The sequence below is a fragment of the Mauremys reevesii genome, linkage group 3 (genome assembly GCF_016161935.1).
Source record: "Mauremys reevesii isolate NIE-2019 linkage group 3, ASM1616193v1, whole genome shotgun sequence".
Lineage (NCBI taxonomy): Eukaryota > Metazoa > Chordata > Testudines > Geoemydidae > Mauremys > Mauremys reevesii.
In genome coordinates this window covers 5,494,751-5,512,059 of record NC_052625.1, presented here as the reverse complement: position 1 = coordinate 5,512,059, position 17,309 = coordinate 5,494,751, and the positions used below count along the sequence as shown (strand labels likewise).

The following is a 17,309-nucleotide window of genomic DNA, read 5'->3' as shown; positions in this document are numbered from 1 at the left end:
AAAGACACATCCCTGGCACCAGGTCAATGCCAGTAGCCAAATTTCAAGTCTCTTTTCTATAGCATGGAGATGCTAGAGCTGCTGAGCTTCTCAATGACACTGTTAATAATTGTTTTTAATATGGGAAAAAGAACATATTTTTCTCTAACCTCATTCTCAGAAACAGCTGAACCATTTTAGCTGAAACTTTCAAAAAAATAAATAAAATAAATAAATAAAAATAAACCAGCCTGAGGCAGGTACCCAGCATGGAATATTTCAGCCCAAATGGTTAAAGTTATAAGCAACTAAAAACAGTGTCTTATAATGGAAAGTGTCAGGCAACCTTAACTAAAGGCATTGCTACCTTCACCACCTATAATCTCCATTATTTAGTATAGTATAACTAATTATTATGAATAATTATCATTACTTATGTAGTATAACCATTTCCTGCTTATGACAGGTTAATTTTTTACATAATCTTTTCAAGATCTTTCTGAGTTTTTCACAAGTAGGGCCTCTTAAATCATGCCAATATTTGTGTAAAGCTTTCAAGTTTCTGTTGTTTGACCAATATATCTCTATGCACATAATGAAATTTCCAACACATATATGTTTATGAAAATTAAAGGCACATGCTAACAAAGATGATCATACTGTGATTATTTAAAAAATGATCACTAGTTGAATAAAAATGAGTGAATTATTTGAAGATTAAAAATAGAAGATATTTCTTCCACTTCTTCCTTAGATGGCTGAGCCTTACCTATAAGATTTTGAAAAATTATTAAGAATATTTACTAAATTAAAATATTTACTATTTCAAAAGAACTGCAGTTCATTCTGTTCTCTATAAGCCAAAAGAAAATATAACTTTCCAATAACTGCACCAAAATTTGATACAATGAATATCTGTCACTCCCCTGCATCTACCAAATTACCAATCATTTGATATGACAGAAAAGTCAATTAACACCATCTCTAGGCAAGTGTCTCCTACTTCTCATCAAAATTTATTTTCAAAATGAATGCCTTGTCTTAGACAGTATTTATACAGCTGCAGGAACTTATCAGCCCATAACAAAACTCTATTCCTTTGCCACTATGCGTCTTCAATACAGCTGAAGAGGCTGTATCCAGAAAGCAGCTGTACCACACAAAAAGAAGAATCTTTTCATGATTCTTTCATTCCCCTGCTAATACATTAAAGTAAAACTATTTCATTCATTCCATCTCAACCTTTATTAAAGACAGCATCAAGCAACCTGTGACAGAGTGGTAGGAAACTGTGGCTGATCCAGCACTCTGGTCATTGGTACTCCAATTAGATGCCCTAGAGTACAGTACTTTGGAAAGTCGGTGCCTGTGCTAACAGTGATATTTTAGATAGTCATTGAGTGAAAGACAAGCCAGGTTCACTAAGTCTGTGGAGCAGCCGGAGAACATGTGGAAGATCCTGAAGAAAATTTCAATCAAGCAAAAAATAAATTCATTGAGCAGTTCCATGGTCAGCAAATTCCTGATAATCCCCATAGCATTTAAAAAACAAACTTGCAGACAGATAACGTTGTAAGCATAAAGAACCAAATAATCAGGATATACAACTGGGACACATCTTGATCCTAAGTCAGAAAAGTATTTAAGTACATGCTTAACTTTAAACATATGCTTGATGAATATTTCAAGTATCTAGAATACCTTGTTCATACAAATGTTCCCTTTGTTAATCACACAAACACAATTCATACTAATACCTTTAGTGTTACACCTATAACATTTATTGCATCCTTCACTTGAGGATGGTTTGTGCACTGTACTAGTTCTTCACATATCCAAACTCCAAGGCAGCAAACAGCTATACACCTTTTAAAAAGAAAAGGAAACAATTATTTAGTTATAAGCTTAAAAAGAATATCCTCCCTTCCTTAACATTTCTCTCTTTCTGAAAAATATATTTTGGAAGATTTCATGATGATTTCTCAATGACACAGTACAGATCCTTTTTACTGATATATTTTATGGCTAATTACAGAAAGCAACAGAATCAAAGAGAGAGTTTGACATTGACCAAATGTCAATCAACCTGGGATACATTTTAAAACCGTGTTCAGGCTGTCTCTGAACCTTGGTGGCTTTCAGACCACGTGGTCACTTCTTCTCTGTTAATTTAACTTTAGCTGTCTATTCAGTACTCAAAACCATTCTTCTGCAATAGCCCATACAATCATGAGGTGTCTCCCCTTCCTGGAACCTGTGCTTGCTGCTCCTGGTATTTTTCACCACCAGAGACTGACACCTGGTCTACACTGGGGGGGGCGGGAGAGGGGGTCGATGTAAGATATGCAACTTCAGCTACGGGAATAGCGTAGCTGAAGTCTACATATCTTATTTCGACTTACCTCCCGTCCTCATGGCACGGGATCGACGGCCGCGGCTCCCCCGTCGACTCCGCTACTGCCACTCGCTCTGGTGGAGTTCCAGAGTCAATGTGAGCGTGTTCGGGGATCAATATATCGCGTCTAGACGAGATGCGATATATCGATCCCCAATAAATCGATCGCTACACACCAATCCGGTGGATAGTCTGGATATACCCTGAGTGGGAATACTTTACTTCCATCAGCTCACAAGCATGATCAGTAGCATTCTAAATGTCCCCAAGAGACAGAGAGACAATGTGCTTGGTTTTGTTGCATGTCTTCTGTTCCTCCTGTAAGAACGGACTTCACGGGTCACTAAGATGTAACACCTTGGTGAAGGACAGCCACTTTATGTTTGAAACCTTACAGTCACTCTCATTTACAACGGAGATAACTGTTTGGCATTCTTGTTGTAGACTTCCTCTAGTTCTAGCCTCATGAAATATAGCTCTTCTGTAAATACACCAGGATTAACCGTCTTTGGTTCAGGAAGCTTGTTAGATGCTGTTAGACTTTTATCCACAACTTTCTAAACTCTCCTAAAGTATTAAGAGTTGTGTTGTGCTATTTTAACATTGCTAAGTACTGAACCTTTGACTTGGCTTAGAGTTTTGTTTTATTTTTAAAATCAAGTTGGTTGCTATTTTTCCCAACTTTCCTGCCAACCCATCTGACTGTGCAATAGTAACTTTTGGAAGCCCTTAGGAATATATAAGCCATTGTCTACAAAACTGATCCATAAACTTCCTGGCTGCGGAAAGCCATCAAAGAATAAAATGTTCTCACTAATAATGAAAATATTCCTCCAGTAAAGAATCTTCCAATAAAACTCTAGTAATACATTAACCAAATAAACAATTCCTAGATGAGACACATACACTTCTCTTTCACAATATAAATAGATCTGTGTTCACTATATAATATCATGTCATATGACTCACTCGTTTAAAAAAAATCAACCCCCTAAAAGGATGTCTTCATTAATGGAAAACATCTTTTTATTCATCTTAGTGACTAAGCCTCCCCTTCAGATAAGCAACCCTGCCAATTTACCTGAAAAAGCTTTAGTCTGCTCGTTCTTGAAAAACCCAACATTGAGTGAGAAAGACCTTTCCATCTATCACCCCATCTTCAACCTCGCTTTCTTAGGAAAAATCATCAAGGATGTAATGTGTTCATGCTTGCAAGATTGGGCCTTACTTGTGATTACAAAAATTATTTGTAAAAGAACTGTATATTGCATTAAAATATATTAGGTCAGATCCTGCTGCCATGAAGTAAAGGCTAAAGCTCTCGAAGTCAGTGGCAAAGAAAAGCACCGACAGGAATTTTTTTTTTAACTTCTTTCTTTGTCTGGTATCACAGTCTTGATCGTTTAAATGTAAAGTTTAGCATTTCTTTTAATTTAGAATCCTTAAAAAAACCTTCTCCCAAAATAGATGGCAAGCTCTTGCTTATAGCTATGATCTACTCCGTGTATTTTCTGACTTTTAATTAAATGTTGCATGTAACTAATAGCATGTTAAAAATATGCAGATTTTGAATACCTAGAGATAGATCTGATGGATTCAAATGCCTCCTTCAAAGCTGTATGCAATATTGCTGTAGTCATGTTGGTCCCAGGATATTAGAGAGACAAAGTGACTGAGGTAACATTTTTTGTTTGGACCAACTTCTGTTGGTGAGAGAGACAAGCTTTTAAGCTTACACAGAGCTCTTCTTCAGGGCTGGGAAAGGTATTCAGTATCACAGCTAAATACAAAGTGACACAGATTGTTTACCATAAGTAGTTAGCACATACACCTCTATCCCTATAGAACGCTGTCCTCGGGAGCCAAAAAAATCTTACCACATTATAGGTGAAACCGCGTTATATTGAACTTGCTTTGATCCACCGGAGTGCGCAGCCCTGCCCCTCTGGAGCACTGCTTTACCGCGTTATATTCAAATTTGTGTTATATTGGGTCGCGTTATATCGGGGTAGAGGTGTATTTCAATGGCCCATTCAAGGTGAAGTGGCCCATGAACACCCCTCCAGTCATAGGGGGGAAACAAAGCAGCTAACACCACCCTCCACCAACTGCCTTCCCTGCCCCCTTCCTTTACCCCCTATGACTGGAGGGATATTAAGAGGCCACTTTACCCTGAACGGTCGCCCATCTTGTCTCTCTAATAACCGAGGACTGAAACAGTTACAACTACACTTTTATCATGGGTAGTCAAAAGGTGGATCATGGGCCAAATCCAGACTGTCGGACATTTTCAAACAGACTGCAAAATCTTATTTATTTATTATTATTGTTATTATTTTTGTATTATTTTCTCTGGAGTCTGGACCTTGAATGTACCTTGACCAAGAAGTTTGAACCTTGACAAAAAATAATTGATTACCCCTGCCTTTTATCCTTCAAAGTTGTCAGGACACATGTAAATACATTTGACATCCAGTAAACCACGCTGAAAATGTCTTAAGAGTGGACACCATACTGTTTACCTGCTTTTTACATTACTCAGGATGATGTGCTTTGTCTATCAGATTAACCTTTTTAGTAAGAAAATGCGTAAGACAGATTTTATTAAAACTAATATTTGAAAGGGAAAATAAAGGCTAAAAATAAACTTTTTGGTTTTATTTTAAATATAAGGTTTCTTTTTTTAGTAAGGATTTGAAAACATGAGTTATAGTGATAGACTCAATTTATTTAGCTTAACAGGAAGGTTAAGGGGTGACTTGATTACAGTCTATATATATCTATATGCAGAACAAATATTTAATAATGGACTTTTAAATCTAATACAGAACAAAATTTAATCCAACAACTGAAAGTTGAAGCTAGACACATTCAGAGTGGAAATAAGGTGTACATTTTTATCGGTGAGAATACTAAATCATTGGAACAATTTACCAAGTGTCGTGGGGGATTCTCCATCAGTGACAATTTCAAAATCAAGATGGGATGTTTTTCTGATATGCTCTAGGAATTATTTTGGGGAAGTTCTATGGCCTGTGTTATACAGGAGGTCAGACCAGATGATCAAAATGGTCCCTTCTGGCCTTGGAATCTATGAATAAGTACAAAATCAAAAAGACAAGGCTTCAAGGTATGTATGTGGGTTAACAGTCCAAATTCTGGTCTTCCTTACACTGTGACTGAGAGCAAAATTTGGCCCCGCTGTCCGTGCTACAAAACAAAAGTTAAAAAAGGGAACCATGGACATAGTTACTTGTTATAGGTAGATGAAATAATAGTAATAAAAAGCACCCACAAGAATATAATATTCTTTTACAAGAAATTTCAGTCCAATCCATTTAAAAAAAACTTTACAACACACTCAGTTTCAAATATCTCCCAAAACACTGTCATCCAACCTATTATTTTTGATACTGTTCAAGTTGAATGGCCTCCATACCAACTTATTTCTGTTTCAATTTGCCTCTTAAGACTCCACAGTATTTTCTCTTTCATTCAGGATTTTACCTTGCAGCTTCACTGGGCTCATCTGTGGCATTCTTCAATAGAATATTTATGAGGTAACACTAAAACAATAAAAATTAATTAGAATAAACACTTTTTTCCACAGATTACTTCTCTATTAATTCAAGTGTGTTAGATATCTAATTCGGACTGGGTCACAAGTGAAATAAATTTGGTAGTCTCAGTACACTCTTTCTAAGGGATATTTGTTTCATATCATATATTGATAAAAGTGAGAGCCATCCTGGTTACAGCCAACATTTATAAAATTGGGTGGATGACTAAGTACCTACATTCAAATGTCAGCATCCAAACTGAAGTGGGTTGATTTTCAGAATTGCAGAGCACCCATTGGTCTCATTGGGAGCGCTCAGCATGTCTGAAAAGTCAAAGTAACTTTTAATAGCCTAACTAGGGATTTATGGGATAGATTCACAAAGAAATGTAGGTGTGGTAATGTTGAGTGTCTCCACGCCTAACCTTTAGGTGCCTAGAAAATTGCTGGGATTCACTAAGCCTGAGTTCAGGCCTAGGCCTGGGGGACACACATCAGAGCAAAACTGACTTCTCTCTCTGGTAAATGTACATTGTTTCATATTTTAATATAATATGGAAAATAAATATACGTCTCTGTGCATAGCCCAGTCTGTCAATGATGTACATATATCTATGGAACAGATTCATTACATCATAATAAAAATAAATAGCTTTTTTATAATTTGAGATTTAAATGATTTGACTGACAGAAATGAACAGCACCTGATTTTAGCTAGTTCTCTCTCCTTTAAATTAAAAAATTAACTTCACAAGTCGAAACATTTACACTATATTTTTAGTTCAGTGCTAAAAATGGTCTGTAAAATTAAGGAAGTATCACTTATCAATTAATGTATGATCATTTATTTAATGCATGATACAAAATAATCAAATTATTTAACCAAATGTAAAACTTCACTAGATTAAATAAGGATTTACTATTATAATTTTACTTTACTTTAACATCTGCAGCTCCTGTGATGATTTCATCAGTTTCAGGGATGGGCTGTAATAGAGGGATTTCTTGGTAGATATTTGGAAAGCAAACAAGAGAACCAAGAATGGTATGAGCTTCTGAGCGAGGGGCCTAAAGGAAAAAATGCAAACATAATATGTTATTTTTTCCAATAAGCTATAAAACGGACATTTTAAAGAATGGTGATACTGTGTAACATTATCAAAGAGACTCAAAATTCTTTGTACTTGATCACATTTCTCTTCTGCTCTTTTTTCCCTGAATTTGTACAATACGTTAAAATATACCCTCAGTAGTAATCAGGCATTACCTTTGCATACTCAGCAGAAAGTTTTGGTTTTATTATGATACATACTGCTCCTCCCATTGTTTCCTCCTATTTCCATTTTCAGATGGTCTTTAGGGTCAGTAGTTTGGAAAGACGAGGCAAGCAACTGCTTCTGTAGGATCTAGCTCTCTGACTGACCACACTGACCACTCTTGGAAATTAGGCCATTACATCCCACCTCAGGGTTAAATTTTCATTGATCCTCATCTGTTGTTCATGCGCAATGCTTTATTGCCAACTCTTCTGGATAATTCTGTAGCATCACAGTTCTGCGGTTATCCGTGCTACTTAGAATCGAGTCAAATATACATGTAATACAGTAGAACCTCAGAGTTACGAACACCAGAGATACAAACTGACCAGTCAACAACCACACACCTCATTTGGAACTGGAAGTACACAATGAGGCAGCAACAGAGACCAAAAACCCCCCGAATACATTACAGTACTGTGTTAAACGTAAACTACTAAACAAATAAAGAGAAAGCAGTATTTTTATTCTGCATAGTAACGTTTCAAAGCTGTACAAAGTCAATGTTCAGTTGTACACTTTTGAAAGAACCACCAGAATGTTTTGTTCAGAGTTATGAACATTTCAGAGTTATGAACAACCTCCATTCCTGAGGTGTTCGTAACTCTGAGGTTCTACTATAATCGGAAACTACAAGATGTGCGCTGTGCTTGGTGGACCAATGATAGAGGCATTTAAATCTTTGCTAGCTTTAATTATTTATCTCAACCAAGTGATGTGGAAGTGTTCAAAATGTTAGACACTTTCATGCAGTATCATATCAATAACAATTTGTGCATACATTATTATGCTGCATGCATTACAAATAAAATACTGCATTTAGTTTTACTCCATTAACTCCAAAACATAAGCCTCACCTTTTAAAAATGGATATTAACATAAAGATCTCATTTTAGATCAGTTCTAAGATTTGGGGAGCCTAATTTTCATACATAAATGCCTAAATAGGCTGTCCAAATCCCGTATTTGGAAGCTTAAACACACAGTTAGACATATAAATGTCTATTTTATGTGCCTATGTGCAGATTTGAGCATCTAATTGTAGAATTTGGATCCAATGTTTGAAAATTAGACTCCCATGCACTAGATGCTAAAAAGTGACTACACAATAAAAAATTAGAAACCTGTTGATATACTTGGAATGCCCAAGTAAACAGAGACATATCACATTTATCTTTAAATATTTGTCTTTGAAATTTTGTGTTAAATATTCACTCTTTATACCTATCTAGGATAAGGAAAAAATAATTATTTACTAAATGTTTCTCTTAACCTAGTTATCTGATACATTTAGCATATATGTTGGTAGTTACTGATGTTTATAATTTGAACTTAACCTATAAATTGATACATATTTACAATCTCTAAATCTAGCTATCTGACTCTAGGTTTTTAGGCAGTTCTCATCAACATGGTATCTCAGTGCCGTAACTCTAACTTAATTAAGAAGTCTATGCTTTGGACCTCTTATTTTGTTTACTATAACCTCTCTCTTCTCCAGCAACTCCCCACTTACTACCTCTCTGCTTTCCTCCCTCTTCAGGTGCTTAATTTATGTTACTCTCATGTACCTATGACATCAAATTCTCCATGAAGCACTCCACTACTACAAATGTAAGTACTTTACTTGGAAAGGGCCTGTGCTACCTTGTTCCAAGTTTCCTTCTACACCCCATCTCTACTCCCTAGCGTCCTCCAAATCCTCCCTTAATTTTTCCACTCTGCTTTGTTCTCTTTCATGCTTGGAATGACTTGCCTAACAAATACATCCCCTCCCATCCTCCTCCAAGTGCTTCCTTAAAATCAGTTTCTTCTAGGAATCCTTCCCATCTTGTTTCTGCTCTCCAGTCTCTTCAGATCCATCCTCACTTGTTCTGTTCTATTTATTTTCAATTTTTGCTATGTCTTTGATTGTCAGTGTTTCTGTCCAGGGAACTTGTCTAATGTATTTTGTACAGTAGTGTAGAGATTTATGGCACACTATAAAACAATTTTAATAATGTACAAAACAGTAAGACTTCTATTTGTTATGCGGTTTTTTATGCAAAATAATTTAATGTAACTATTCTCTAGATAAACTTTCTTTGCATTTTGAACTGCAGTGTTACAGAACCAAATTTAATCAAACTTGGTACAGGTTAAAAAAAAATTGCTCTTAGGTCAGAGTCAAGCATGGAAAATGTCAGCCTACATTTTAGGTATTAATTTTGCTCTCTAATCTAATATTTCCATCTATGGCCTGACCGAGAAAGTCCATATGCGTTTGGTATACTCCTGCACCCATGTGGAGATTCCTCGATACTAATGGCTCCAACCTCATGTATGAGCTTTCAGCACCATCATTGCAGTATCAAAGTGTCACAGTTATGGCTGCAAAAAACAATCACCCAAACAAACCAACCTCCTCACATACACACACAAAAGTGTGCATGGGTCTTGAATGGAAATTCAACATTTACAGTAACATTGATAGCATGACACTAGAAGGAGAGCATAGAGCACACACTGGAGTAGACCATATAAATAGACCGGGTATACCACAAAATGTTTATTATGGGTAAAGCTTTATTCTAATTAAACTGCCCAAGAACACTAAGGGCAAATGGATATTTGTGCATTAAGCATATTAATTAATTCTGTAATCTTTCAAATAAAAATATTGCATAGCAAGTATAAAATGGTTTGTGCCATATAGATGTTTTGTCAGAGGAAGGAATTATTTTTTTTACATATTTACATGGTGTTCTGCAGTACTTACTAGCTCCGCAAGCTTTTAATCAATAAACAGGTTGGTTAATTTTTGTGATAACTCTGTACAAAATTGACAAAAAGTGAACTAAAACTGATGGTTGTAAATCCAGGGATAACCCCAAAAAACTCATGTTATGGACAGTTGGGGCAAAATGTTTCACCATTTGAATTCTGCTGAAAAAAAGAGCAGGTGATCTTTCTTCTTCTTTAACGCATACTCTGTGCCTAGCTATTGCAGCTAACATACCTCTACACAACAATCTAAAGTTACTGTGCAGAAGAACATCAATAATTATACTAGTTACAAACACAGAGAAAGAATATCCTTGTTCTGATGTCCCATTCTTATGCCCTAGTTCTCCTGCTTTTGCAGGCTTGTCAGACCTTTAAACTTCTTTTAGCCTGCCAGTAATAGTTTTGTATTTTATTTGGTTCACATTGCTATTAACCCTTATAAAATGTAGGAAAATCTGCATTTGTTATGAGAAAGCTTTGTGTTTTCAATATTCATTTCTTGTAGAAAGCTAATGAGATTCTGAAACCCAAGTCTTGCTTTTAGTGTGTAAATGTGCTGCAATATTAGTGAGGATATGATTTCTCACACTTTGGCCTTTTGATGAAACACCTTTGCAATACTAGTATGTCACCTTATCCTACAATTTCACACATCAGCTGCCATGGTATCTGCCCCGAGAGCCCAGTTTCACATTGCACTAATGAGTCAACACCTGTTAGAGTAGAGAAATCTGAACCTTGTTAGCGACTGTGCACTCTCCTGGGAACTTGGATGTTGAGCATTGTCATACTCACCTCCAACATGTCTGTACTAAGGACTCTGGCTGCAGCTGTGATGAAGTCTCCTATCAGCATTGTAAAACCAGGTAAACCCAAGAAGAAAAAGCAAGATGGGCAGTGTTTTATGACGGTATTTAAAATATCCTGAAAAGAAGGAGACTTCTCTCAATTTTTATAGAAAAAATATTTGAGAATATTTATCATTGTATTTTATAATGATGTTTCTGGTAACAGAAATTAAGTGCTAATACTTGAAATATAAAACACAAATATACATATAATGGAGCACCCCAATACATTGATCTTGTTTACTATTCTGTCCTCGAGGCGCACACCTCCTGGAATGGTTTCCAATTTCTGTAACATTTCAATTCTTACTCCCTTTGAGAAAAATGTATAGGTTTCTTTATTTAGAAACATATTGAAAAGGAAACATCTATTTATAAGATGATGTGTTTTATGTTTATTAGATGTACTAAAACATTCAACTAGTTCGTAAGTTTATGATAAACAGATATACCATCAGAAATGGACCACAAAATCATTTTATTCAGGCTTCCGTAGCTATATAACATTAATGAAATTACACTAGCTATTGTCCTTGTTTCTGAGTAGTTCAAGACAATAACCTATAGCCATTATTAAAACTTTAGTATGACTGCTTCATAGGAACACACAAATGTCAAACAAAAAGTACCTGGGCATAGCAAAGAGAAAAAGAGAGTAACTTAGAAATCTTTGTTTAACTTTTACCAGAAATCACACCTACCTGTTACCATAATAAACTAGATAGGGGTAAACAACATTTTTTCATGAATTACCATATATACTCGATCATAAGCCGGTTCGTTTATACGCCGACCCCCACAAGATGGATAAGTAACAATGGAAAATTTTTATGACCCGTTCATACGCCAACCCTATAATTCAGGCTCCCAGGTAATGAGGATAAGCTGCTGGCGGGCTGAGATGATTTGTTTACCTTGAGTGCCTGCAGGCACGGAGGTAAACCTAAGTAAACAAAAGTGTCCCGGCGTGCCAGCTGCTTACCCTGATGGGCCTGGACAGCAACTGGTGAGGAAATTTGGGGGAGGGGGGAAGAAACTGGGGGTCAGGGGAATAACCCCTGTGACCACCCCCTACATGACTCTACCCCTAGCCTGGGATCCCCACACTGTCCCCATCCCATCCCACCTTATCTGGGGAGGATGTCTCTGGCCTGCCTGGAGCTGCTCCGGCAGGCTGGGCCGCAGCCTGCTCCGGTGGGCCAGACCGGGCAGCGCGGTCACAGCATGTTCCAGCAGGCTGGGCGGCACGGCCGCAGCATGCTCTGGTGCCTGGGCGGTGCGGCCACAGCCTGTTCTGGGGGGCGTTGCCGAGCAGCTCGGCTGCAGCCTGCCAGTCCCAGAGCTGAAGCTGCTTCAGAGGCTGGTGGGAGAGCAGCGTGGCCAGAAGCGGAGAGACACTGGCCCCACCTCTTCCCTTCTGGCTGTGCTGCCTCTCCGTGCTCCCTCTGTTGGGAGAGGGGTTGTGTCCCACCTCTCCCTCTCTATACCTGTTCAGAAGCCGACTCCCTTCTCTGGTGCTTCCCTTTATTACTAAAGCAAATTTGGCTTATGAATGAGTATATATGGGTATTTCATATGCTACAGGGAAGTCTGCATTAAGTTTAAGGGGTAGTACACCATCAAAAAGCATTGCTGCCACACATATACATATTGCATGCACACACACTTTTTGGAGTGAATTTTTTCATTCCTTTTCCTTCTGCTCTATTTTTTCACTGGCTGTCCTTATCGAGAAATGATCCCAACAAGGTTTGAGATGAAGTTCCAAACCTACAAAACTTGAGTGGGTTCAAAATTAGACACAATGTTTGCATAAACCCTGACTGCAATTATTACTTTTTCAGAAGAATGAGGTAGTTGATTTCCATAGAAGTTAAAAACCATTTTTAATCCTAATAAAAGATTAAAGAAAACTTACTGAAGAAAATGATTAGGCTCCCTCCTTTCCCCACAACTTTTTTAATGCACTAAAGAGGGCCTGAACTTATTTTAAAACACAAAATATTTTTCCTGCTTGATTTTTAAATTCGAAATAAAGATTTGTCTATTTTAGAATAATCCATCAGTAGCTTTAAAACTAGCAAGAATTTGACATCACTGGTATCAAGGAAGTGAAACTTGATTGATAGTTTGAATAAAATTATTTATCCTGTTTAAAACTTTTTTTTTAAATGTCACTTATTTAAACAAAAACACCTGAGAAAAACTCACTTTATTAAGGATTCAACATTTCCATCCTTTCGATTAAGATCCGAGAAAGTTATCAATCTACATTAATTCTGAAACCTCCAATTAGCCTCAAGAACAATGAAGACCAGATTTGACATTTCTGAGATTTGGAAATTAAAAAGCAAGTCTTCTTCATACACATCATAAATAAGCAAAGAGAGCATAAACTCAGTCTTTTTTCCACTTGCAGATCATTCTTTTAAGTTACATCAGTATTCTGCAAAACGTTCTAGAAGTCTGAGCAAAAACTATTTATTGTTTCTCCTTTAAAATATTTACATTAGCATACTGTGAAATGGTAAACCAGCCAGTCCGTTATAAAATTAAGAGATAATTTTTAATTTTGGCATTGCAGAAGATAGTGTTTTCACCACTCTGAATGACCACAATGCCACTCAAGTTAATGTTTAAACTAGTTTTAATCACTTCCTTTGATACATTTTAAAGTCAATATCAGTCCGTGCAAACATTCTAAAAGACTGAGCAGATGGATGCTGCAGCTCATAAAGTGGGTGGTAAACTCATGCTCTGAGGGCAGAACAAAAGATCCACCCTTTTTTCATAATTAAGGGGCTGATTAATGCATTGGGCTCCTCACAACACACCTGTAATTACTTACAGAGGTAGGTATTGTACTGTGCTCTGTCTCTGAATATCAGGCATCAAGCTATACAGCAGCAGATGGGCGTACACTTCTGCTGACATATGCTACAATAAAAAAAATGCATGCAAACCTGGCTTAAAAGGTGGCAGAATGTAGCAGATTTGATGAACACCACAAACAACTGCATTAACTTTGTCTTGCTTTCATTAATTCCAACTGTTCAAGTTAGATATTAAACCAAATCTTCAATTTTTGTTTTGAAATCTTTAAAAGTTGGCTGTGGAAACTACTGGGTGCAGGGCTTTGTATGGACGAAAGGTCTGTGAGCCTCCTGAGGAGGCTTCAAAGATTCAATAAACACCCAGTCATTTGGGTATTTATCCAAGCTGAACCTGAACCTTTAGGAGGATCACCCTTTACTAACGTCTACTGCTAGCATGGTGGTGATTAAGTTAAGAAAGCACTGTACACATGATTATGAAGCTTTAACTTTGGTCCTTTTTACGTCACCCTTTGTAAATAAGCAAAGGAAGAAACTAATATAAATGGAAGACAAAGCTGTAGGTCTGAGAACACAGTTGCAATATAAAACAAAATGATGCAACTTTAGCACCGGATATGTTTTTACATTGCATTTTTCTAAACAATGCAAGAATTTAGTTACAGATGCCATAATGTTTGCTGCTGAAGAAACACAGTAAAGTACCTTTTTTTTTAAAATTTGTAAAAGATTTTTTCCCCTGCAGTAAGAAGTCAGAAAACGTCTATAAAACTGTTTTGAAAAAGACTGCTATTACAGTGGAGTGACCCTCAGCTTCTCTTTTTCACTATTCACACTCAGGATTTGCAATTTTACAACACATGTCATGCTACTGGGTGATGTGGCAGGCTCACAGCTATCGGCACCAAAGTTATCTATGTACAATTGAGTAAAAGTCAGTTTACACTCAGTCTTTGACTTTATGTCAGTTTCCACAAACAAATTCTGATCTCAGTGATACCAGTGTAAATCAAGAATGGTTCTATTGACTTGGTTAACATTAATCCTGTTTTATACCAATATAAATAAAATCAGAATCTGCAAAAAATAGGAAAAAGGCATCTGCTTTACTTAAAATTAATACTAATATTATAACCTTAAAAATGCAAAGTTTAATGACAAAGTTTGTCAAATTGTATCTCTAATTTCCTGATTAACACACTTTTCTGCATTATACACCTAGTGATAAAAGCTAGATTTTATGTAGTAATACAGTAGTTTGCAGCTTATCAAAAGATTCAGGTTTATGAGAAAGCAACCAAGTGAGAACATCTGTCCTTTATCAGTGATCTTGCAAAAATCAGGTAATTCAAACAGAGGCAAGTTGTTTCCTTCCCTTCCAAGCACGGTTCTATAAATGTAAACTGTATTCAGCAGCTTACAGCCTAGTAAATGAATCACTTTAATTGAATGCTATGTACACAGTAACTGGAAAAACACAAGCAATAAGAAAAACATATGGTGATGGCAATAGAAATTGGTTTACTCATTTTGTATAGTGTTGTTTCTTTACTTCTTTCATAATTGACCTTTAGAAGGATAAATGTGTAAAATAATTTTGGTTTATCATGGCTCCAAACCTTTCAACAATTACACAAAATGAAAATCTAAAATGAAGTATTCATTCTGGAAGCATTTCCATTGTTTACATAATTGCACAGCTATAATTTAGTGTTCACGTTGTTATGGAAAAGTGAAAAAAAAAGAACCATTATGGACTATTTCAATTCCAAATGCTTCACTGTAGTGTCAAAAATGGAAAAAAAATCCCGTTTATGTCAGTCTAAAACAGATTAACCCTATAATTGATAACATAACGTATTTCAATACAGAGTATTCAGTAGTGAACAAAATAACATCATATGGTCATCATCATCCTCTGAGTATGTGAAAAAAATGTTTACACAAGTTCACTGGAAGGTCAATTATAAAAATATTCTTCACTTAGTTTTTGCTCAGGCTATTGCAGATTATAGGTGTAACAAAATAGCTTGCCATCTGTCTTTATCAGGTTTCCCAACTGTCCCTCATCAGGAACAAGCTGGGTTTTTCACTGAAAGTTCACCTTGCTCTTCAATGAGATATCACCAGGGACTGGAATTTACAAAAAGGAAAATATCCATCACAAAATTGCTCTGTTTGTTTTCAATTTTTTTAAAAGGAAAAAATACTTAAATATGCTGGTTTTTGAGTTTCCCAGAGAAGATTTTCTGTCCTTTTCCTTTTTCAGTGTTTCAACAGAGCTACTATATGGTCTGAATAGACAAAGGATAAACCAGATGAAATTCTTGATAAAGGCACCCTCACTATTCTAGCTACAATGATATTTTTGGTTTCTAAAACATTAATCTAGTTTCAACAAAGATGTATAAAGAATTTTAACTCACATGAAGCAAGAGGATTATTTTGATAGAAGAGCCATTGAAGTCTGTCACTTAAAAGTACACTCAAAACAGTAATAGGTACTAAAATGTATATTCATCTAGCAGAAGGGAATGATATTAAAATTATATATAGTCAATACTTTGAAGCTGGTGATCCAGAGAAGTCAGCATGAGGAAAAAGAGTGCTTAATAAGGGAAAAGAATGGAACTAGACACGGAACCAGGGATGACTGGAGATGAAAAGAGATAAGAACATAAGACCGTAACAACGACCATACTACGTCAGGCCAAAGAGCTATCTAGCCCAGTATCCTGTCTTCCGACAGGGGCCAATGCCAGGTAGCACAGAGGGAATGAACAGAACAGGGAATCATCAAGTGATCCATTCCCTGTGGCCCATTCCCAGGTTCTGGATGGATCTTGGTGCCAGCCTGAAGGGTCACGGGCATAAAGCAGAAGAGAGACTTCAGAGTTTGAAAGAGGAGTGAAGAGATGTAAGAAAGAATTAACAAATTCCTGGGCAAAAAAGGGGGTAGGAGGGAAGGGCAGGGATGTGGGTTTAAACAGGTGGGAAGCAAAGGTAAAGAAGAGACTGGTGAGGCCTTCAGCATAAGAATTGATTAGCAAGGAAAGGTAAAATTATTTACCAAGGACAAGGGCAGAGATGAGAGGCAAGCAAGGGAATTTAAATTGTAGCATATGAGCATAGCTACCAGACTCACTCCAGAGTTCCTTGTTTCTGTAACAGAGAATTTGCGGCTGGAGGGGAGGGGCTACTAGGTTGATGTTATAGGAGCTCTCATTCCCTGGCCTCTGAAGGAGGGTTGGAAGTTCCACCAGGCATTGGTAGAGCAGCTTCATGGAATGGCTTTAAATGTAGCTTTGTGACTCTCTTTAATACTATACACATAATACCCATGTCTCCGTACAGTAGTGTAAGATTTTATTGAAAAAAGATACACTGCTAAATGTTTATCTAGAAAATAGCATTTCGGGAGAGAAGGGAAGGGGAGAAATTCATTATAACTCTTGGAAGGAAACCAAAATTAATAAAATAATAGTAGACTATGAAAGTCTTATGAAGTTCTATTAGTTTTATAAAAACATCAATCTGTAAAGATGAATCTAATATGCACAATGGCTTATGGCTTCTAAAATGCCTCAGAACTAAGGGTCCTCATCTGCAACA

The 17,309-nt window shown here is 36.6% G+C and overlaps 1 protein-coding gene across 7 annotated transcripts in view; it reads right to left on the bottom strand.

Moving 5' to 3' along the window:
* RALGAPA2 (Ral GTPase activating protein catalytic subunit alpha 2) overlaps positions 1-17,309 on the bottom strand; it is a 288,164-nt gene that overhangs the window by 144,566 nt on the left and 126,289 nt on the right. For all 7 annotated transcript variants that reach the window (XM_039528550.1, XM_039528554.1, XM_039528553.1 and 4 more), the window contains 4 exons: positions 10,811-10,939; positions 6,873-7,001; positions 5,882-5,940; positions 1,737-1,845 (listed from right to left, as the gene is read on the bottom strand). In XM_039528550.1, the coding sequence (XP_039384484.1) occupies positions 1,737-1,845; positions 5,882-5,940; positions 6,873-7,001; positions 10,811-10,939 (426 nt within the window). The remainder of the gene's footprint in view (positions 1-1,736; positions 1,846-5,881; positions 5,941-6,872; positions 7,002-10,810; positions 10,940-17,309) is intronic.